Below are 23,379 nucleotides of genomic sequence, written 5' to 3' on the forward strand. Positions count from 1 at the left end.
ATTATGTGGCCTGGCTCATTATCACAAACACAATCTGGCAAGCAAGTTCTGAAACTTAACGCCATATAACATACAGTATTACTTAGCTAATATACTCGCAAAATCTCTTTGTGTAATGGGGAAGAGATTTGTGAAGAGTTTTGGTAGGCTACAGATTGCAAACTGGTTGCATCACTGACTGCCTGGTATGGAAACTGCACTGAGCTGAACCGCAAAGCATTTCGGAGGGTGGTGCGGTCAGCACAGCGCATCACAGGAGGTGATCTTCCCTCCCTACAGGACATCTACACCAGCCGGTGCCTGTCAAAGGCCAGGAAGATCATCGGCGACCCCAACCACCCCAACCACGAACTGTTCACAGTGCTACCATCTGGCGGTACCGCAGCATTAGTTCCCGAACTAATCGACTACGAGACAGCTTCTATCTCCAGGCCACCAGGCTCCTGAACAGAACTGCCCCCCACCTCCCTTCTGAAACGGACTGTTATTACCCCCCACCTCCTTCTTGCACATCACGACTTTTCAGTCGGAGTAGCTACTGCACTGCCCAGCATAAATTTGCACTTATTATAAGCACCTTGCAACTGCCTACCCTCCCTGTTTCATTACATTGGTCAGTGAGTATTGTGTATAATAATTTTTATTTGTAGGCTATTATTATCTTATCTTTTATTGTTATTATTGTCCGCTACTATCTATTTGATTATTAAAAACTGCACTGTTGTAGGCTCAGCGGCACAAAGCTTTTCATTGTACTTGTAGGTTGTGTATCCTGTACATATGACAATAAACTTGAATTGAATTAAAAACGTTTGCTAGCGTCACTTCTGCCTAGTTTATCTTTTTTTTATGTTTTCTTTCTAAAAGTTTGATGTAGGCCTAGTCCCAACCGTCTCAGTGAGCGTCTCTTTACAGAATTTACACACGGCTGTGTGTTTTCTTTTGGACGTTTTTGAGTGCGAGGAGGGGTGGTGGGTAATTTCAAATAAAAAGAGTTAAACTATTGGTTTGAAGCCTGAAGTTTTACATCCAATAACAGTAATGATATTAACAAATAAATTAAACAATGCAATTTAGTGATATTCCCGCAGTTGTGATCTTGACCGGTCTTGAAATAAATCCCGAGTCCTCTTTGTCCGAGACCGAGACAAGACCGAGTAAAAATGCGGTCTTCAAACTCAGATACGGTATTGAATAGACTATCTTGACGACTGAAGTGCAGTCAGGCCTTAGAGAAATTACCAGGTTTTACAAGTTTTAGGATTTCTATTGTCATTCCTAAGTAAAAATGGCTTGTTCTCGGATTATGCTCATGGTTTATCTCCCAGATTGTTTGTCACTGCAGCGAAGTTTATGTTGGGGTTGTCAGGGCCCAGATTCTCTTGGAAGATGCACTTTAAGCATCGGCGTGCTTGTCAAAGCACATGTTATCAAATATAGTTTTCATCATGCACATGGCCACCTGCGAATTTTAGCGAACAATTTAGCTACGATCTATAAAGAACTATTCACTGGTAGGTCTTTGATTATGTTTGCAAAAAAATTTGGCCTGCCGTGTTTGACGTCAGCAATACCATCTAATTAACTTTGAGCGAATGGCATCGAATTGTGAGTATTCGTTCGTGGGGTATTTTTGGTGTAGCTCTGATAGCACCCAGTGGTCACGTGCACCCCAGCCGCAGAGTGTTATCAACATAAAATTAACAGGCAAGCCCCATGTCAAACAAAGTCAAAAATGCTTGCCCGGCTGGAGCTGAAAGCGACGGTAGCGATGTTGAATGGGATCTCGGGTTCCCGTCGTCGAAAAAGACAGTGGACACAGCGGTAATATAAATGCACACGTGTGTTGCTAGCTCCTAAGAGCGTGCTCAAGCTTCCACGAGCTTCGAAGTTACGCTTGCTAGCAGGCGTCAATCTGTAATCACATTTCAGATAACCACTTAACATATACTTGCTCCAAAGTTATACATTTTAGACAACATATTCCAGCAAAGGTTTATGTTGCATAGAAAGACTCAGCTGTCAATATAAGGTCATGTTCTCATCCATGTGTTGCTAATTGGGCGCGTCAAGTTTATTGACATTGGCCGGGTTTCCCAGATTTGTTAAGAAGCTCTTAACGCTAAGAGCTTCTTTGGAGCGTTCTAAGAACGCTCTAGAACGCTCCTAAGAACGCTCTTACAACGCTCCTAAGAAGCTCTTACGGTTAAGAGCTTCTTAATGAATCTGGGAAACCAGGACATTAACTACCTAGAAACTGAAGGCTAGAAAGTGGCTACGTGCTGCACCAAACTTTGTAGTGTAGCTCGTAGCCGGACACCTCGAATGTTCTGAAGGAAACAAATATTTTGTCAAAAAAGGATAATGCCTCCTGTTTTGAATGGGGACATTATCCTGCTGACAAACTATACTCAAGCAATACTGTGACTGTTGAATACTAATTTCACACCATTATTTTGAAGAACTGAATACACACCACAGCATGGGATCAATGTTCATAGAAATCATTGTTACGTGTTGCAAAGGTGTGGAACATTTTCCTGAAAATATTCCCCAAAGGTTTTATGTGAATTTCTATCAACTCTGCTTATAATGGTGTTATATATGTTTCTTCTGTAACCTACATTAAAACAATTAGCAAGACATTAGAGATGTAAATTGGAAAACAGATTAAAAGGCCATTTAAGGGCCTGTGGCACAGTGAAAACAGCCATCAGATGGGAATTGCAATTCACTGCTTGTGCAGGTGTATGCTTTCTTTACCTGAACCCAATTTTTCTACATCAGTCTCTGACACAATTGATCATAGTCAAGCCGCACACACAATGGTACAGTATTTGGCCCAGCAAACACTTGGGTCATGTTATAGCCTAACTTGACCCAACTTGAGTATAAGAAGCACTCCTGTATTTCTCTTGCTCGCCTAGTTTGTATAACTAGTTGTTTAGTTTAGAGGCTGTGCTTGGTTTATGCTTTTGTGAACAGAGAAGCACACCTTTTGGGCAACAAAGAAAACCACCCATAGTGGCAGATCTGCCCATCAACCAGGGGTTTTCTGCTGGTAGTGCAGTATTGAAATTCAGTGGCCTTATAGTGAGAGTGCTCATCAGCCAATGTAAACAAACCATTTTGTTATATTTTCCTTTATTTGTAATTTAATCTTTATCTGTTTCCAGGGCACAAGTGCAGGGGTTCCAGTGGAAGAAGACAGTGTGGCTAAGTTAAAAAGAGCTATTGACACTGGAAACGTCCATCTCGTTCAAGAGCTGTTGGACAATGGTACAGTTTGTCGATGGCTACCTCAAGTGTAATTTAAAATGAAAAAAATGTGTATGTTGACCTTATAACTTGTGTGTCAGGTCTGGATGTGGAGACGAGACTTGGCTTTGAGTGGACACCTCTCATGTGTGCTGTTCATGTTGCTCATTGTGAGCTGGCTGTGCTGCTCCTGAACAGAGGGGCCAGCGCCAACTTCAGCAGAGGTAAGATCCATCCACTTCCACCGTCAATTACCAAACAGTTAGTGCTAGAAGGGTTTCTTCAACTCAATAAATACATTGCAAAGTGTTCAAATGTTTTTTCCAGATCCAAACACTTGTGGGGAAAGCAAAAACGACCGTAAATGTAGTGACTCTTCAAATTATTTTTTAAAACACTGTACTTCAGTGTACAAAAATTGTTTTTTTACGCTGCTAAAAAACATGAAAGGAAGACTTAATCACACATCGGGTCCCAATGAAAAAAATACATTACTGATCAAAATCTTTGATCTTTGATCTCTACTGTACATTGTGTAATTTGTTACATTTACATTTAGTCATTTAGCAGACGCTCTTATCCAGAGCGACTTACAGTAAGTACAGGGACATTCCCCCGAGGCAAGTAGGGTGAAGTGCCTTGCCCAAGGACACAACGTCAGTTTGCATGACCGGGAATCGAACTGGCAACCTTCGGATTACTAGCCCGATTCCCTCACCGCTCAGCCAACAGACTCTTTGTTGAGAACAAATTGACACAACTATGGTCAATGGACACCAAAATCACCAACTAATTGAGGGCTGGAGTCAAACTCACACCGAAAGTCAAAGTAAGCAATTGAAATCACATGCTGTTCCAACTTTTGGCTCAGTATGTGTGTATGGCCCCCACGTGCCTGTATGCACTCCCGACAATGTCTGGGCTCCTGATGAGATGGCAGATGGTGTCCTGGGGGGATGTCCTCCCAGACCTGGATCAGGGCATTCATGAGCTCCTGGACAGTCTGTTGCGTTACTTGGCGTCGTCGGATGCCCTCATGCAGGGTAGTTTGTTTCAACCCTCTTGTTCCGTTCTCCACATACACTAATAGAGTCAAAAGTACCAATCACACTTGCCAGTCACATTCCTCTTAATCAAAACTAAGACAAATACCGTGATTGTGCACTAGGCCACATTCAGAACACTGGGATCCGCAAGTATCGCTTTCAATTAATCCCTCGATCGATGACTTTCTCTTGAACAAAACCTGTGTTTTGTTGAAACGCTCCCCTTCCCACCTTCTTTTCATTTCCACACGTGCACCAGACCAAAGACGGGGGAACCAATTAGAAGGCGTCTCATTCAGCCTCACCTGCTATTAATTAATTGCTATGACGCCAAAGAGGATCTATTGCAAAACATCCAGTTAATCCTCTGGTGTTTTCAGTTCACACTGCCATATTCCAGTCTCTGGCGGGAGAAATTGAAGGCATCTGTCGGATCACACTGACCCACTGTGATTAAAGACAGGGAGAGCAGAGACGAGCGAAGGTCATAAACCCGAAGGATTGAGCTAATCTGGCTAATACACAACTGTGTGTAGTGAGTGAGCATGTTGAAGGCTATAGTCTATAAGCACAAATCAGTGTGTGTGTGTGTCTGCTTGAGCGTGTGTGTGCGTATTCACAGCAAACAGGAGAGCTACAGCCACTTCCTAATTAGCTTTCCAGTAAGAGAGGGAGGAGAGGAATGCAGGAGTGATTGATAAAGCCGGTATACAGAGCGTGGCTCTGTCGTCATTCCTCCAGGCCGACTCAGGCCTTTTGTTTATTTACTCCCAGCCCCAGCACATGAATACTGGCAGTCTGCTTACCACCCCTAGGCCAAAAACTACCCTAACACATACACACACACACCAGTTTATTACTATCCGAACCTCCGATTCACCGTCTGTTGTCATGGTGGCTTTATGTTCACTTGGTACATACAGTACCATGCTTTCAGTCCGGTTCCATCACTCAAGGTCACATTAAATCCACTGTAGTTGGGATGCAGTGTTACTCAACACCTGAGTAAGAACAGGAGATCAGAAAATTGCCGTCGCCCCTCCACATATCTTATCATGCCGAGAGATAAGAGACAATTCCACTGAGCCTCATAAAGAAGGCACAGTTCCTGCTCAGAGATAAAGGAAAATTGATCTCTTTCAATGGGAACCTGTCCAATTATATGTTTTTGGAGCATGCGTGATGAGACTGGCTGCCTGGTACATTGTTTGTCAGTTAGCATGGTCTGTTCTCTATGAAGAAAAAATGAAATATTACTTGATATTCAATGACAAGCAATTGTATTCTTGATCTCTTCCAAATACAGACCAATACACTGTTCTAATGGCTGCAGTCACGGCATCCGCCAGCGAGGACAAGATTGTGAAGTGCGTGGAGCTACTTCTGTCAAGAAATGCTAACGCAAACACATTTAACAAGTAAGATAAATAACTTGTTATATGTCAACTTTATATGATCTCTTGTTGTTTGGCAACCCTGCCTCCATCCTGCTTTTTCCCTTTCTTTTGCTCTCTCGCTTACTATTCCCACCACTGTTACCCCCTTGGAAACCCTCACCTAGTCTGGTGTTCCATACGTGGCATCAGACAACTTGAAGCCCCCCTGACAGCCCACAGACAAACACCGTCCGCAGAATGAGTGCGCAAGCGGCGGTAGGAAATGGATTGTTTCCTCTCCAGACAAAATATTTAATGAACAGTAACGAGAGACAGAGGGTCTGTGTACAAGGGTAAAATAAAGGGGAAAGGGGGGGGGGGATGCCCCCTTACAGCACGAGCAGAGAAAACGCCACACACAGACATGCACCCCTCCTTGCTTTTAGTATTTAACAAGCAATTTACTCTAGCTGCATTTCCAACCCCAGTCTGAGTGCATACAGATGCGTTCTGTCGACTGAAACATCACTCAAGAACAAGATGTGGGGTCCATGTTCACATAGCTCACCTGCAAGATGGAACAGGCTGTGAGGCCAACTCTACAAGGACTTTTTAGTTGCAACGTTCTCTGCGAACTCGCAAGCTCCCTAGCCAAAAGTTATATCTTTCCCTCAGGGTATAAACATAACTTCAGTGATGGACACTCGGTTTCACCTGATAGCTAATGGCTTCATAATAGTTGAGGTTAGCCGTTTCTCTAGCAACGCTATTGTTCCTCCCTTTGTGACGTTCTAAACCACGTTTGCTCAGTCAGGTTTGCATATTGATTCTCCATTTATCTGGGAATAGGTGAGCTAAAACGCATACAGTACGCACGCAAGCTCACACACCTGTCAGTGAATGACCTTGTTGTCACCTGGATGCAAGTGAGAATTGCCCTCTGGGAAAAGCCACAGACACACAGAGCCCTAAAAACATCACAGACACACAGTGTCAACACACTGGTGGCCCAAGAGGAAGCAATTTGTTGTCAGTGTGAGAAATTGCCCCTGTCGACTCGCCTGAGCCCCCAAATCACCACTGCCTGCCCCTCTCACACATATTTTACATTGACTTTCTCACACACAAAACACCTCACTCAGTACACAGTCATTAAACTTTTTCTTGCTTTCTCTCGCGCACACACGCTCCCCTGTTCCTGGGAAATGTCAGGTATTGTGATGAATATCTCCAGGGCATTCCCACACCTTGATTTTTCTCACCCACTGTTTGAGAAAGGTTACTAGCAATGTCTCTATAACATTGCCCAACACAGCATCGTAATACAGCCTGGTGCAGTACCATGGGATGAGTGACAGTGGCAAGGTTACTCTGCTGTCTCAATGGGGCTCGACTGTTAGTTACCAGTTTGAGACCAAAACCACTTGTTTTACACGCTGTCGAGTTAGTTCTTGAATTAGCAACGCTAATGTTACTAGATAAAAATACATTTGTGTATCTTAAGTTTGATATTTTCCACTCCTGCTTTCGATATAAATGATGTCTGCTGTGTGGAGGCAATGGAACAGTTTTCCAGACTGTATTATGGTGGAAGGCTACCACATACATAGTGCCAGAAGAGTTTGACCGGTCTGGGGCATAGTATATGGTGCCCTTAAGTGGCATAAAGCAGTTCCACATCTAATTCCACTCCACTCTCTGTCCTTTCTCTTGTCATGAGGACTGACATGACCTGCCTGATGCTGGCGGCAAGAGAGGGCTACAGTCAGGTCATCAACCTGCTGGTGTCCCACGGGGCTGAGGTGAACGCCCAGGACGGGCATGGCTACACGGTGAGGGAAGCTAACAACCCTTAGTGTGACTCCAATGGACTTGCATTTACATTTAGTCATTTAGCAGACTCTCTTATCCAGAGCGTCTTACAGTAAGTACAGGGACATTCTCCCCAAGGCAAGTAGGGTGAAGTGCCTTGCCCAAGGACACAGCGTCATTTTGCGCAGTCGGGAATCAAACCTGCAACCTTCTGATTAATAGCCTGACTCCCTAACCGCTCAGCCATCTGACCCCCACTTCTTGTTTTTTTCCCTCTAGAAATAGTAACCACTTATTGTGAACAGCAAGCTTTATTTTAAGGTATTATAATTGTTTGATTAAGAGATTGGCATATTAGTCTATGTTCTTGCAAATTGGCTTTCATTGTGCCTGTCTTGGGAGTTTTTCAGCCAATTGTACCATTTTAGTTGCAGGCTTTTGTTTGTCAGGATAAAATGTCACTGTATTAGGATGGATGGTATAGCTGATATTCACAGGTCATTAAGTGTGTTTGTGTAGTCGGTCGGTGGCTATGGGTTATAATATTAGTAAATACCATTTGAAGACATTTCCATAATTTGCATCAAAAGCAATTGTAAGGACCTGATTGCTTATAAGACAGTGCACGTGTGTGCGATGTCAACCCTCCAGGCTCTGATGATGGCGGTGCAGTACGGCAAGGAACAGGCCGTCCTGAAGCTGCTTCAGCTGGGAGCGGACAGGAGCATCAAGAACCGCACAGAGAAGACTGCAGCCGACCTGGCCACGGTGTTCAAACAATCTCAGGTGTGGCGGCAATGAAAATATATACGGTAGCTATAGGATATAGCTGTAGAGTTCTGACATTTTGACATCGACCTGGTAGCCAGGACATGTAGAAACACTCAAGATATTTTCTTTCTCTTCCTGGCTGTTTTGATAGATCACCAGGATCCTGGCCAGCCCAGACAACACTCACTCAAACGTGGGGACTTCCAAAGATGAGAGCCTTTTTAAGTTCTTCAGGCGGAATCCTGACCCTTCAACTTCCAAGGAGAGGTGAGAACAGACAAGTCTGCACACTTATTGAGATTTTAGAAGCTTGGACTGATGGTTTCCTTTTAGATGGTTAACTACCTCAGGAAGTTGTCATTAAACAATCTATACACTAACCCTACATTGATCTGATGTAATATATATTAGTAAGTTTTTAGGTTTTAATAGTCTAGAAGTATCTTTGAGTTGTTTAAATCCACCTTAGATCTACTATATTAGAAAGGGGTTTCCCAGCAGGGGTTGTAAAAATTCTGGTTCATTTTAGTCAAAGTACAGTGCATGTGGCCCTCTAGTGGACATTGTGGGCAAAAAACAAAACGGGTGTTGGTACAGACATTGTGCTACCAGACATAAACGATAATAAACACTGTTTACATGTGGTTTTGTACCAGTTTTGGCTGGCGAAGAATTCTGCATCATGTTGCAAAAGCACAGACTGATGAATGTTTCTATTATGTCTGGCCGTGGGATAAACTGTGAAATCATAACAACATTGGACAGGGGGAAATTAACAAATCAAATCCCCTTGAGCTTTTAGATGGAGTGTATGTCTACAACACATCTGTTAAGTTGGGAGGAAGGAAATAAAAAAAGTGCATTGTAGTCAATTATGAGATTGTATATAAATACATTAGCAATGAAGACACTAGCTGACACCCAGGATACATTTTCTTAAGTGATATTCAGTTGCCTCTACCAACCTCCACAGTCTGGCCAAGCTGTGCGACATCGAGCTGCTTCTCCATGGCCTGGACCTGGAATACCTGTCTGACATCATGATGGTAAGCATCTCTCTCTGCTCCAGAGCCTCCTGCAGCTAGTCTGGCTCATAACCTTGGACTACACATGACTTATGAAGACTGGTTTGGTCTGGAACTGACTGGTTTACTCATGTTATGTTCAAATGCACATGCAGGCTGCATTGACAGAAACACACATGGCACACCTGCATGGCACACCTGCATGGCACACCTGCATGGCACACCTGCATGGCACACCTGCATGGCACACCTGCATGGCACACCTGCATGGCACACCTGCATGGCACACCTGCATGGTACACCTGCATGGCACACCTGCATGGCACAGCTGGTCGGCGAATAGTTTTAATTTTTACCATTGAGTGATATCGACTTCTCCACTGCAACAGGAGAACAACATCACCTGGAGCTACCTGTTGACCATGGAGAAAGATGACCTGGAGAAGGTAGAGAGAGCAATGTTATCTTCCTAGAATTTAACTTTAGACCTCATAATATGATTTTATAAAAAAAATGGTTCTTTCCTACTCCTAAAGTAATTGGCTAAGGCAACACACACACAGCTGTGTGGAGTTTTTACACGTTGCTTGCTGCAGTACATCCAAAAAATAAAATGCATTATTCAAAGCATAAGTACATTATTTCAAGAAAATACATTGTTTTCTTACTGGTATGTCTCTTGTCGTCTTCCAGATAGGTGTCACAGACCCAGGTGACCAGAAGAAGGTCCTGTGTGCTGTACAGGAGATGCATCAAGATAGCGTGGACATGGATATGCTCAACCAACTGGAGAACATAGACAGTGGGTATGCTAACTCTATATGTTTCAAATGTTTTTTTTTTTTTTTTTTTTAAGGCATAATCTATCCATGATACAATTCTACTTTATTTTTTCCGACTACCTTAGCTTTAGATGACTAACTACAGCTGCGCTCTGTTTGCCAACCAACAGCCCATTTGTTTCCTGACCCCCACATTTGCTATTAGTCAGTAATCTTACACAGAAAGCTTTGTATGCAGTGTACTGCTGCTTATCACCCAAAGTGACAACATTTAACTTTTAAAACATGAACTAAAACAAAATGAGCCACTCATCTTAGAACTTGGACCGTACACACCTGAAACATCTCAGCATTCTCACCGGACGCCATCCCTCATCCTGTTAACGTGCTGTATAACAGGGATGTTCATACCCCCCCCTACCTATCGCCTCCATGGTTTCATAGTCAGAGATGAGCTCCAAGATGAAGCTACGCTAGGGGTCCTAATGGTTTAAGCGGGCCCAGTAATGATTTGTAAGGTGAGGGCCGATGGAAGGGCTCTTCCCGCCACAGTGACTGATGATGGACCAGTGACTCGGGCCAAACGGGGGCTGTGTCTGCATATAGTTTGTCAGGCCATGAATCCTAGCTGTAGGAGTCTCGGAGCAGGGACTGACACAGGTGAACTGTACCGTTACAGGGATGCCAGGGAGAGAGGTGCGCGGTTAAAGAGACAGTAAATTCTGCAGTGTAAATCCTGTACTGTAAACAGTCAGTCATGGATGCGGTGGAGCAATGACTAGAGCTCATACACCAGTCCCAGTGGGAATAGGACTGCTGCAGTTGGGGGTAAGGATGAATAGTTGATTTGGGTGGGTGTTTGTGTGTGTTTCGTATTCCTCCCAAGGATATGTTTGTAGGACTTGTTTGGCTTTCAATCTTTTATTTAAGAAGAGCTGTTAACTGTGTTTTACATTTACATTTAGTCATTTAGCAGACGCTCTTATCCAGAGCGACTTACAGTAAGTACAGGGACATTCCCCCGAGGCAAGTAGGGTGAAGTGCCTTGCCCAAGGACACAACGTCAGTTTGCATGACCGGGAATCGAACTGGCAACCTTCGGATTACTAGCCCGATTCCCTCACCGCTCAGCCACCTGACTCCCTATCAGTCCTGTTTTATCAGTCCTGTTTCTTCCTTCTTGGTCTTTAAATTGTATTCACGATTACCTACACATGCACATGCAGTACTGGGTTAATTCTCATATGAAGATGAGTTGTCATCCGGTTAGGGTTAGTGCCAGTACACTATGCTTTGTGTACTGGCACACATGACGCATTACGTCCCCATCACACTGTGTAACCTTGCCATGCTCAGTATGGGAGGAATCTAATTCACATTCCTGCTCCATTCCAGCACCAACACCATCACTATCACCCCCCGCATGTCTCACCCTTAGGACCCTACCACGGGGTCCTCTCCCCAACATACTCAAGCGCAGGTCCGGGCCCCATCACTCACCCGGGATCCTAGATAAACTAACAGAGCCCTCCACTCAGCGCCCTGGAGGAAGACGGGAACCCCGGTCTGACTGACAATGTTTACAAGCCACACTTGACAGAGTGTGAGGACTGAACTGTTTCTTCAGCGCAAGCTAAACAGTGGGTTTGAGATGCTGAGACCAGACCCCACAGGTGTTCTGTCTAACTGGATGTTGAGTAGAAGAGAATTGACAAACTTGATCATCTTGGGTCTGTCACCATCTCCATCTTCAGATTCATCTTTTCTTTCTTTCTCAGTTTGCATGTAGTTGTATCTATATGAGGCTGGTGTACTTCTGTGTGTTAGAGCTAGCATGCACCAGAGTTAACACATGCAGCTAATAACTGACCCGGAGATAAGTCCAAACACTTGACCTCAACAACTAGGCGACAACAACACACATTCTGCAGTATAGATGCAGACCACTCGTTTACTGATGTGTGTGTGTGTGTGTGTGTAGGAGTGAAGAGTTGTATAACTTCCTGATCAGCCTGAGGCAGCAGTGCTGCTACCTGACTGAGACGGTGCAGGACGTCAACACCCGCTTCCCTCGACAAGCCTCTCAGGTGATCTCTGGGTGCAAGAGGGGGCTTTCTGGATAGGCTGGTTCCAGTTTCTTTGCATAGGAAAGGACTTGCATAAAAATGATGTGGCTGGAAATGATCTCCTGTGCAAGTTTTCTTCTTATACTTAAATAGTATTAGCACCGCTAGAAAGTAGTTCTCAGAGAATGTTCTATGGACAGATGAGGTAAAGAAAGTTTTCAAAGAAAAGAATGAATTCACACTTCAAAAAGGATTCTATATTCTAATATATTAATTTAAATACATAAATGACAGTAAATATAGTTCTGAATCCAATGTTTGGTAATATTAATAGTGAAATCAAGGACAAAAAGTCATTTCTCAGAAGTTATTTGAACAAAGTGCAAGGACACACCAGTTTTGCAACTGCATCCATCAGTGCCTTGATAGAAAGCTCAACAGGGGACCAGTCCAGTGTATGCTGTTTTACTTCCACTGACCAGGGCTGCGTTTCCAGATAACGATGGATCGTAGCAACGATCGAGCAAAAAAACGAAACTATCCATATTTCTTACGTGCGTTTCCCAAACATGCTCGTAAGGAGTAGGCTAATCTATGCGCTTTCAAGAGCTAAGAATTTTAAAGAGACACTTCAGCAACGATGTCTTTGGGAACGGCCCGTAAAACTAAGATTCATCGTACGATGGATTCTACGAACAACTTAGGCTTACGATGCTTTGCTTTCGGGAAACGCAGCCCTGGCCTTCAATATGAAACTTTGTTTCTACCACTTGCTTCTTGTTTTCTGGTTCTTTCTCTTGGTCCCACTCACACATTGTTCTGATGTCCCCAGCTTGTCCTCTCTCTGGACCCTCAGAAGGAGGCCCAGGCTCTCTGTAAAGATCTGGTGGCTCAGACGGGAGACCTGCAGAAGGAGGTTGCATGCCTCCACAGCCTTCTCTGCAAGGTCAGTCCCACACCTGCACAATCATGCTGAAATGTTTCCCTCTAGAACTTTCACACTGAAGCAAAACATATCTTCTCCAACCAGTGCTGTTATACTACTGAGCAAATGGTGTATAAATCAATAAATCATTTTGGACATTCACCTTCTTTAAAAAGACATGTATAATGTTATAATCTGTATATTATATATACTGTATATTCTTTGCCGTGTGATAAGTTTATTTTCCTGAATGTAGTGTCGGAGATGGTGGTTTGCTAGTCCGTACTCACTGTTCTTTTAGGATGTCAGAGAAGTAGTAGAAGATAAGTAGTTAATCATATCGGACTCCAACTAGGTGCACATAACATAACTAGTATCCTTGAGTGCTGTACAGACAATTACGTATCTTATGTAGGTGAGTATTGTTGTGTTCAACACTTCAGCTGTTAAACCAATATTATAATAGTGCTGTTGGGTTCAACCACAAAGTGTACAGAACTGATCTTCAAGGCCAACAGTAGTTAACATGTACATGTTAACTGAAGATGCCCCTTCCAAAATAGAAACTCAGAAACGTTATTCCATAGTTCAAAGCACACAGAATGTGAATGTTCAGTTTATAACCAAATCAATCAGACTGTCTCAATGTATTATTAATCGAATTTATGAAAGGTCTCAATCATATTTTCATCATATTCTGTCTTTTAAAGATTTTGATGTGACCAATCAGCTTGTTTTTGTTTTGTTCCGTTCACTATTGAGGCTCAAGGTTAGCCTGAGACAAAGCTAGATTGCAGATCCTTGAGATTTGCACCAGTACAGAGGTCGCATACCACAAGCCTAACCCTATTCTATCCTTAAAAGTATGCACAAGAGGCATCCATACAGTAGCATTGTTTTAACTACACCTGCTCAAGTTTTGCTCAAAGTTCACCTTTATAACAGTCTTATAAGGATATAAGGCCACTCATCTGAATGTGTGTGTGTGTATGTGGATAAATGTATTAAAATAGTGTGTGTACACCCAGGGTTTTTGACAGGGCAGAGTTCTCACAGCCTATAACTCTAAGGGGGATCAAGGGGTGGAAGGAAGGGGGTGGTCTAAGATGATAGCTAGCGGTGTGAGACTGGAATCTGACAGCCAATGGAGGCCATACGGACCCATGTTCTCATGGCTCAGAGAGGACATAACCTAGCCCCGTGTATCTGGTCTGTAAAGGCTCATCTCCACACTTTACACATAACAGAGCTGTTACCGTTTTGTAAAATAAAATTGAAGCCTTAAGCAGCATTGCCCCATAATTCAAGCCCGTTCAGAAGTCTGGAGGTTCAAACTGCAGAAGTCAAAGCATAGAAACTCAAGCTATCTCCATATACTTGTACAATCGAATATAGAAATACAATGAGATTTTCTGAATTGTTGTTGGGGGGAATCAAACCAGCAGTCTGCAGTTCAGCTCTCTTCCACAGCACTGGATTTGACACAAAACCAGCTGACCTCGGTCTTCTGGTTTAATGCCCAAACTCTCAGCCGGGTTGGGGCATGCTACCTGCAAGCTACACCCTCAGCTTGTTTGTATGCATTGTTGTGACTACTTCGCTAGCACTCTGCTACAAACGCTAGTCAACGGGGAGTCCAGCTGTTATTTACCTGACTTCTGGTGCGTCTTTTTAGGTGAGGGTGTGCAGGTACACTAACTGTGTCTGGACTCTCAATGTTTTAGTATGGTATCAGCCTTTATTTTTTTTGTCCAAAAATTATATATATTTGTTTATTATTCTAATATATATATATATATATATATATATATATATATATATATATATATATATATATATATATATATATATATATTAGAATCGAATATATCTCTCTTGATCATGAATGAAATAAACTGTGAAACTGAGTTGAACGGTAAATAATGGAACATAGAAATGCAGCCTGTAGAAAATAAATTATATATATATATATATATACATATTGAATAATTTATTTATTATTTATGTAGAAAATAAATTATATATATATATATATTTTTTTTTTTTTTTTCTAAAGGCTGCATTTCTATGTTCCATTATTTACCGTTCAACTCAGTTTCACAGTTGGTTATTTCATTCATGATCAAGATTGGAAAATGTTACTATTGATTACAAATTAAACGTTTTAATTACCAAACAATATTTAATCGACATGGTTTAGATATTCTGTATCTGCTGCGTTCCTTATGTGTTACTTCAGCCAAACAGTGAAGCCTTTATTTACACTAGTAATACGATGCTTCACTGCTAGAACCCCTAATAACACAAATAATACAATCAAACATAAAAGGGATCCGCGGCAGACATGCTGCTGGACGTTAATTGAGATGTGGAAAGCTCCTGTGATCAATGGTGGCGGCTGTGACCGACCACAAATGTTGTGGTATATTGGATGCAAGTTTGCATGACTCTTAATCACATGAATGTTTCACAGCTCACAGTTCCATATTTAAAGATTGTGGCTCATGCACTTGGCTGCCATCTAGTGTCCAGTATAAAGTTCTTAGTTGAGATGAAGGAGCGTTCCTGGATAGTGGGTTATGTTTTGTAAACTCAATCATTCCATAGCGAACTCAACCCACTTATCATGAAATGGAGCAGGCTCATGGTAGGGTAGGGGTGGCATTTATTAATCCTAACTTTCAGCACAGGCTTCAACTATATACATTACATATACATTATAAACCTACAGTATACAGAAGTGCAAAGACTGGTAGCACTTATAATGGCTAGAAAATACACAAATGCTTACGGACTGTAAAACATGTTGTAGGGGATCTGTCTGTTTAGCCTGATGGTTGAAGTGAACTGGCAGAGACCTGGTGCGATCTCTCTGGGATTAGGTCAGACCTTTCCTGGGTGAGGTTAGGCTGTCCACTTAGGTTGGGTATACGTGTGTGTGTGTGTCGGCAATTAATGTGTCTACAATGTGCTCTCGCTTGTGATGCTCTCCTCTCTCCTTTCAAGATGGACGAAGTCGGAGATTTCTGTGCTTTTCCTCAGCCTGGTTCCCACGGCCAGTGGAGGAGATGGGCCCTGAAGAGGTTGTCATTGAGCATGCTTGGAGCTGGCCTACTATTTCTCCTTTCAAAAGCCAAGAATTTGAAGGTTTACTTCTAGAAATTCTTCTTCTTTTGGTTCATTATGTCTTAGGTTAGTAATAAGTTGTCATTGGCTGGACATGTTTGAAAATTATAACTATGAAAATGTCACACATTTAGACTGGAAAGTTATTCTTATTTGTACTGTTTGTTGCTGTATAGCGTTCAGATTTGTGTTTTGCATTATTTTTGTATTACTTTCATATTTCTGATGGGGGGGGGAAAGCTTCCCTTTTCTCAGTTTTGGTGAAACTCCAAATAAAAAAACTTTGCGTAGCTATATTTAATTGCTTTAATGCTCATCTTAATTTAAGTAACTCGATCAGAGGCCGCGTTTGTTAATGTGCTTGAACGTCTTTGTATGTCGCTACAAATGGTTGAAAAAGCCAGCTAGATGTTTTCAATATCGTCCACTCGGTTGTTAAAATCTTATTCCTAAAAGGTATTATTAGCCACCCTTGCCATAATCAATTCCACATGGTTAATTGACTGAATTTATATTGGGTTTTTCCCATCCTCCCCCTCCCCCCCGTAACACTGGTGGCATATCTTTGGGATTTCCCACCGTCTTGTGCATTTCTTCCACGGAGATCATGGGAGAAATCCAATTTGTCCATTAATCTCATCCCGTCAGAAGATCAGCCCTCCCAATACAAAGAAGAGAAGGGAACATTAAATCGCTTACATAAACGCTAGATCAAAGATAAAGGAAATCGTATGTGACACTCCTACAAATTGAGAGGCGAGTTCAAAAGAATGTGATAATCCCATTTAAATGCACACATCTTTGCAGCTTTGAGGAATCTGTATTTTTTTTGTGTGTGTGTGTGTGTGTGTGTGGGGGGGGGGGTATACATTTAATTCGCATTAAGATCACCCTTAACTCTTCAAAATAAAATAAAATCACAATTATAGTCACCGCGTCATGCAGTCTGTTTTAATATGACAAGTTGTACTACCGGGATATAGCCTAACCGGGCGCACCAGTTCCTCCCAAACATGTCCATTTGATTGTTTTTGTTAAAACGCTCAAGGTTTAAGCACATCACGTTGAACCACATTCTACACCTTGCCGCTTGGAAATCGGCCAAGCTTGTGTCTGGTGTCAAGCTAGCCTGAACAGATACTTTCAGACGCCTAGTTTCTTCACCTCATTCCTGAGACAAGATTGCGCCCACCCCTTGTGTAAGCAATTTAAACCTGATAGAGGATCATCTGCCTATCTTTACACCGAAAATCTTTGTAAACTCAAGTTCTCATGCGCGGAGCTTTATCCAAAACCACAGTTATGTTTTTTACGGGCACAAATCCGACCGGTTAGCGCGATAAAAGCACTTTTATTTTGATTTGTGCAACTGAGAAGCCCTAAACCAGATATATACGCGCGCCACTATCCTTTCCTTTCCCCATGAAAATGCTCTGAACAGGTGCCTGAACGAATGTGCACACCGACCAAAGTTTAGTAATATGAACTTATTTCCAAGTGGAATATATTTTTATTTATCTGTAGCAATCTGTTGGCTAACGTCAGGTGTCCACGCATCTTGGTGGTAAGTATATGAGTAAAATGATATATGCACGCAACTGAAGCATGCATTAGATTGCAGTTTTACATTGATTCCTGGAAGTCTTTGTGGGTTTATTATTAGTTTGATAGCATGACATTATGCATTCTAATTTTGCAGGAAAGGCATTGTTGGGTTACCCAAGTTTAGTAACTTATGTAAAATAGACCTACACAAAGTGTAATATATGGAAACAGGCTTTGAGTAGTTTTGTACACTGGTGCTAAATAGAGGTCGCCGACTTTACCATGCTAAACAGGCCAATACGCCTTTATTTTGGACATGCAGGTACATGGGTACCCTCGGGTCGCAAGTGATGTGCGACAACATCCCGGGGTTAGTCAGCAAACAGCGGCAGCTGTGCCGCCAGCATCCCAAAGTCATGCAGGCTATAGGAGCCGGGATGAAAGACTGGATCGGCGAGTGTCAGTATCAGTTCCAGAACCACCGCTGGAGTTGCAACACCATGGCGCGGGAACACAACGTGTTCGGGCGGCTTCTTTCGCGTAGTAAGTTGCCAATTTTTTTGGGGCAATACCAATACCGTCGTTGCAATGCATTCCTCTGCGGTAATAACGTAATTGAGCCACTATTGAACCATACCAACTTCAGTGAATAGGCTACGTACATCACCTACAATCGATTCAAAATAAAACGATATGCGTTAATGTAGTCATACATTGTTGAATTGCGTTTGCGTTGCCTATTTGTCAGTTTGATTGAGTAGGCTACAATGTTGGCCAATCATGTTTCCACTTGCATGCAATAATTGAGAATGATTTGTCTCCAGAGCTGTAAATTCAACTTTACGCATTGGCTAATCTTTGTTTTAGAAGAATACTGGCTGGCAACATTTCGGCTCCCTGAATACACTTTATCCTGAGTGTGCATTGCATTCCTGACGTTGTCTTACTTGACCTGACACTCTCACACATTATCAAGTTGACGCACCCGCGTCGATCGGTAAGCTATCGGCGCGCTGCTCAAAAACTCACATAAATGACAAATGTAAACTGAATGCATTGCAACCTGTCAATTTACACATCTGGTAATGTCCCATCCCAAACTAACGGCCAGTTAGGAGCCTATCGCTTAAGCTTTCAAAAAGTTTGCATATGGAAAGATACTCGAGATCCGATTTGTTAAGTCCTGGTCCTAACCCCTTAAAATGGTTGACACAAAGGTACAAAAAATCATAATGACGGTTAAGTCACGGCCCCGATCACTAGGGTCTCCCAGCAATTGCACTGTTCTCATTAGGTAGTGGTCTCGAAGGCAGCGTTTAAAGTGCTACGATTTCAATTACTGTTATGTTGGTCTGACAGCTCCCACTAAGAGCAGTTTGATCAACTGTATTTTGATGTTTACTGTTTTACTCTCTCTCACACACACACCCTCCTCCCAACTCTTTCAGATTGTACATCAGTCTTTCTTATCGACATCAGTCCCTTTATCATTGTTAGCAAATTTGACCTTTTTATCCATCTTAGAGGTAGATGAAACAAGGAAGGAGTGAATACTTGTTTCCAATCTAGACTTGAAAGCAACAACAAACACAGACCATGCAGGTTCAGCTTTAACAATCAAGGGTATCTTTTCAAGCATCAGTGATGTATAAGTGTGCCAACCCTGCCCTAAACCTTGATTCTTAAACTGTTTTTTTTGTGCATAGATTTTTTGATTATGGCTGTTGCCCTGCCAATGTCCGTAGTTGTGACGGTCTCCCTTGCTCCTGTATCACCAGGTAGTCGCGAGGCGGCCTTTGTCTATGCCATCTCCTCAGCCGGCGTGGTGTACACACTGGCACGAGCCTGCAGCCAGGGAGACCTCGAGTCGTGCTCCTGCGACCCCACCAAGAAGGGCTCATCGCGGGACACCAAGGGCGCCTTCGACTGGGGCGGCTGCAGTGACCACGTGGAGCACGCCATGAGGTTCAGTCAGGTGTTTGTCGACGCCAAGGAGAGGAAGGAGAAGGACGCCCGTGCCCTCATCAACCTGCACAACAACCGCGCCGGCCGCAAGGCGAGTCACCGACACACACAAGCCTTGATGCTGACGCATGGGATAAATAGCTGCACAAATGCATGCATATTTACTTAGTATTCTCTAGTTATCACATTCTAACACAAAGTCGTCCCCTCCCCCCAACACACCCACCCACACACACAGGCGGTGAAACGCTTCATGACCCTGGAGTGTAAGTGTCACGGTGTGAGCGGCTCCTGCAGTGTCCGGACCTGCTGGCTGGCCATGGCAGACTTCCGGCGCACGGGCGACCACCTTCGTCGGCGCTACAACGGAGCTGTCCAGGTGGCCGTCAACCAGTACGGCACCGGCTTCGCTGCCCTCCTCGCCCACGCCAAGCGACCAAGCAAGAATGACTTGGTGTATTTTGAGGACTCGCCCGACTACTGCATGCAAGACCATGAGTCTGGTAGGCTTTTCATGCTTCTTTCACTTAAGCGCTCCAAAAGATTTTGTATCTGAGAGTGTGAGTAAGGAAGAAAAAATAAGAGGGAAAGTTGTGTGTGTGTGTGTGTGTGTGTGTGTGTGTGTAAGACACTGTAGGATGTGGATGCCCATCAGGCAGCACACGATCTGAGGGGATAGAGTGTCAGGCCAGTTTAACTTGAGCAGGTAACTGAAACACGAGCTGGCTGTACATTACCCTTGCTAGGATGCACACACTAGAAAAGCACATTTAAGGGGAATGGAAGGAAAGTCTCCCACACCTTTTATCCTTGGGTTGGGGTGAAAAATATTTATTTTCAGAAAAGTTCCTAATAATAAAAACGAATAGTAAACATTGAACTGATGTTATCTGTGAATCAGTCATCGTCATATGATTTCCAGTTAAGACTTAATTGAATTTGATTGTGTCAATTGAGTTAATTTATTTTAAGAGTCTGTGTACCATCTATGATGGGACCAATCAGAATAACTTAATCCTCCTTTATCAGTGCCCCTCTGGGTGCAACTGACCTTAAAAAGAATACAGTAATTTGGCAGCAATGTATTGGGCACATCAGTAAACCTGGTCAACTCATCAAAAAGTGACTGCCAGAGGTCTGGAGCATAGACACAACTTTGCGTTCAATTGGAAACATCCACCTTTTCAAAAGGTTCCATCCAGACAGCATACAGTGAGTCTTTGTATTGTAACCTGTGAGGGGAGGGATGTGTTGGGACCATGTTGCGGATGGTACAGGAGCAGTAAGAACATGAAGGCTCTCAATGGACTGTGTACATGTAAGCAGGGTGAGCTCACAGCTCACTGGGCCTCTCGTGAGAACCACTCACCCAGTGTCTACCAGTCTTTCTCTCTGTCCACAGACCTGGTTCCAGTCCACTGGGACACACACACACACAAATGTACACATAGACGTATATATGTGTGTGTGTGTCGCATAAAACTTAACACACACAAAAACTTGTATTTATTTATTTATGTTTAGACATTCACTTGGTAGACTGTCCCTCCTAAAGTGTGAAATCAATTTTCCTTGGCCCCATGAGGCAGGTGCTAAACTCATCTCTCGGCGCCCCCTCATCTTAGTCCAATAAGCAAACGCAGAGAGAGAGAGCGAGAGAGAGACACAGGGAGGGGGGTCCAGCCATGATGTCACCCAGAGCAGCACAGCATACCATGTCTTACGGACAGGCTGCCGAGAGAAGCACAGCTTGGTCATGCCCAGACACATTACCTGCAGAGAGCGAGGGACAGATGGAGAGGGAGGGGGGGGGGGGATGCGGGCCTTAGAAAATTACTGTTATACGTTGTTTGAAAAAGTTATTGTCCTCATATTTCATACAATTGAACAGTTGTTTGGTGCTAAATCAAATAGGAGGCAAATACTTGTGTGTGTGTGGGGTGGGGGCTTTGAGGGATAAGATGCAGCTGTGTGTGTGATTGTGCTCCTGCTGTATAAGCGAGATGCTGGGCTCCAAGCAGGGTGGATGTCCGTAGACTGAAGGCACCTTCCAAATGAACACCTGATGAAGAATGTGAGCTCCGGCTGAAGGCTCCTATCATCAATCTCTCATCTGTCCTCCATCCTGCGTTCATCCTCTCATCTTTCACGCTCCCTCCCTCGCTCACTGTCTCTTAGTTTCTATTTAGAGGCTTGAACTGGCACCAATGTGGTAAAGTGTAGGTTAATAGGACTTGTTGGGCCTTTTTCCAGCCAATCTTTCGGTGGCATCAGATGTCTGTGAGCTGGGCCCAGACACCTATGTCTTTCAATAATACTGCAAAATGAATTTTATAAGCAGCTGATGTCCACCTACATTGTCTTCTGGCTCTGGAAAAGGTGAACTGAAGAGTCAATATTTCAATTTTCCCCAAACGAATAGGACAACAAGTAACTTTGTCCTCCCTCCTCTCTGTCCAGGTTCGGTGGGTACAGACGGTCGTGTCTGCAACAGGACGTCCCGCGGCATGGACAGCTGCGAGGTCATGTGCTGTGGCCGTGGTTATGACACATCGCGGGTCAGCCGCACCACCAAGTGTGAGTGCAAGTTTCATTGGTGCTGTGCAGTGCACTGTAGAGACTGTGAGCACCAGGTGGACGTACACACCTGCAAGCCCCAGACGTGACCTGGCTACAGCCACGTCGACCAGACAAACAACCCGGCCGTCAGACCCGACTGGGGCGCATACCTGACACATCACTTCGGCCTGTTTTAGGCTGAGTTAAAGCCTCAAACTAACTTTCGTCCATTTTCCATAAATCCATTATGCTTCAGTTAGCATGATTCACTGTGCAAGAATGTAAAGCTGTAGACATTTATACAACCCCCCCCAAATATGTGATTTGCATCCATCAAACTGCTGTAGTTACAGAAAAGACTATCAAACTCAATCACCACTAGTATTGTTTTTTTTTAAGGTGTGACGTGCACCTTTTTAACCCTTGTGTTATCTTCGGGTCATTCTGACCCATCAGTCATTGTGACCCACCGTCGTATTGTGACAAATTTACCTCATACAAAAACAAAGTGAAGCATTTTCTTTTAACTGTCGGGCTGTCTCAGACCCCCCACATTGGAATGGTTAAAAGAAAATTATTTGTATTTGTTTTTGTATTGGGTAAAATTGGGTAAACACAACGATGGTTCGTTATGAACCTTTGGGTCATGTGACCCGAAGGCAGCACGAGGGTTAAGAATAGTACAGCAACAACATGGCATTGTAAAGTCATTTACAGGTCGCTTGTGCAGAATTTGTGATTTTAGGACACATCCATGTTGCGGTGTTTCATATACTGTATAGTGTGCTTTTTGTCTATAGAGCTGATTATCCAAATATCAATATCAGTTTAGAGTAAAAGCTGAAGTTAAATTCCAAAATGCAACATCCACTCAAATGTCAACTTTTGTCAAATCTTTGCAAGCAAAAATAAATACTGTTGATGGATTTTTTTTATCATTAGCTGCTTTGTGCAATTTACTTGGATAATATTTCTTAAAATGATAGGACTAGGAATTAAACACTTAATGTTGACCAGCAAACACTGGTACGCATGTGCGGTAATCAGATGTGTAAGCACTAAAGAACTATGTAATGGACAACAATTGATAAATGTACATTGTGGTCACCAAAAATGATCAATC

The 23,379-nt window shown here is 43.2% G+C and overlaps 2 protein-coding genes across 3 annotated transcripts; both read left to right on the forward strand.

The window, feature by feature from the left end:
* Positions 1 to 1,609: 1,609 nt before the first annotated feature.
* On the forward strand, positions 1,610 to 16,289 carry asz1 (ankyrin repeat, SAM and basic leucine zipper domain containing 1). Its single transcript, XM_062461292.1, has 13 exons — positions 1,610 to 1,824; positions 3,177 to 3,279; positions 3,360 to 3,482; positions 5,611 to 5,722; positions 7,401 to 7,512; positions 8,144 to 8,278; positions 8,415 to 8,530; positions 9,237 to 9,309; positions 9,678 to 9,734; positions 9,982 to 10,094; positions 12,052 to 12,157; positions 12,969 to 13,082; positions 16,068 to 16,289. Exons 1-13 carry the CDS (start codon positions 1,717 to 1,719, stop codon positions 16,218 to 16,220), a joined length of 1,425 nt encoding a protein of 474 aa, XP_062317276.1. The 5' UTR covers positions 1,610 to 1,716; the 3' UTR covers positions 16,221 to 16,289.
* Positions 16,083 to 23,197, forward strand: wnt2 (wingless-type MMTV integration site family member 2). Of its 2 annotated transcripts, none has more exons than XM_062461295.1 (5): positions 16,083 to 16,208; positions 18,055 to 18,275; positions 19,511 to 19,788; positions 19,936 to 20,200; positions 22,158 to 23,197. In XM_062461295.1, the coding sequence occupies exons 2-5, from the start codon at positions 18,059 to 18,061 to the stop codon at positions 22,361 to 22,363; spliced, it is 966 nt and encodes a 321-aa protein (XP_062317279.1). In that variant the 5' UTR covers positions 16,083 to 16,208; positions 18,055 to 18,058; the 3' UTR covers positions 22,364 to 23,197. The 2 variants fall into 2 exon arrangements, with proteins under 2 accessions (XP_062317279.1, XP_062317278.1); XM_062461294.1 differs by lacking the exon at positions 16,083 to 16,208 and adding an exon at positions 17,308 to 17,751.
* Positions 23,198 to 23,379: the final 182 nt, after the last annotated feature.

The sequence above is a fragment of the Osmerus eperlanus genome, chromosome 5 (assembly GCF_963692335.1).
Source record: "Osmerus eperlanus chromosome 5, fOsmEpe2.1, whole genome shotgun sequence".
NCBI classification, from domain to species: domain Eukaryota; kingdom Metazoa; phylum Chordata; class Actinopteri; order Osmeriformes; family Osmeridae; genus Osmerus; species Osmerus eperlanus.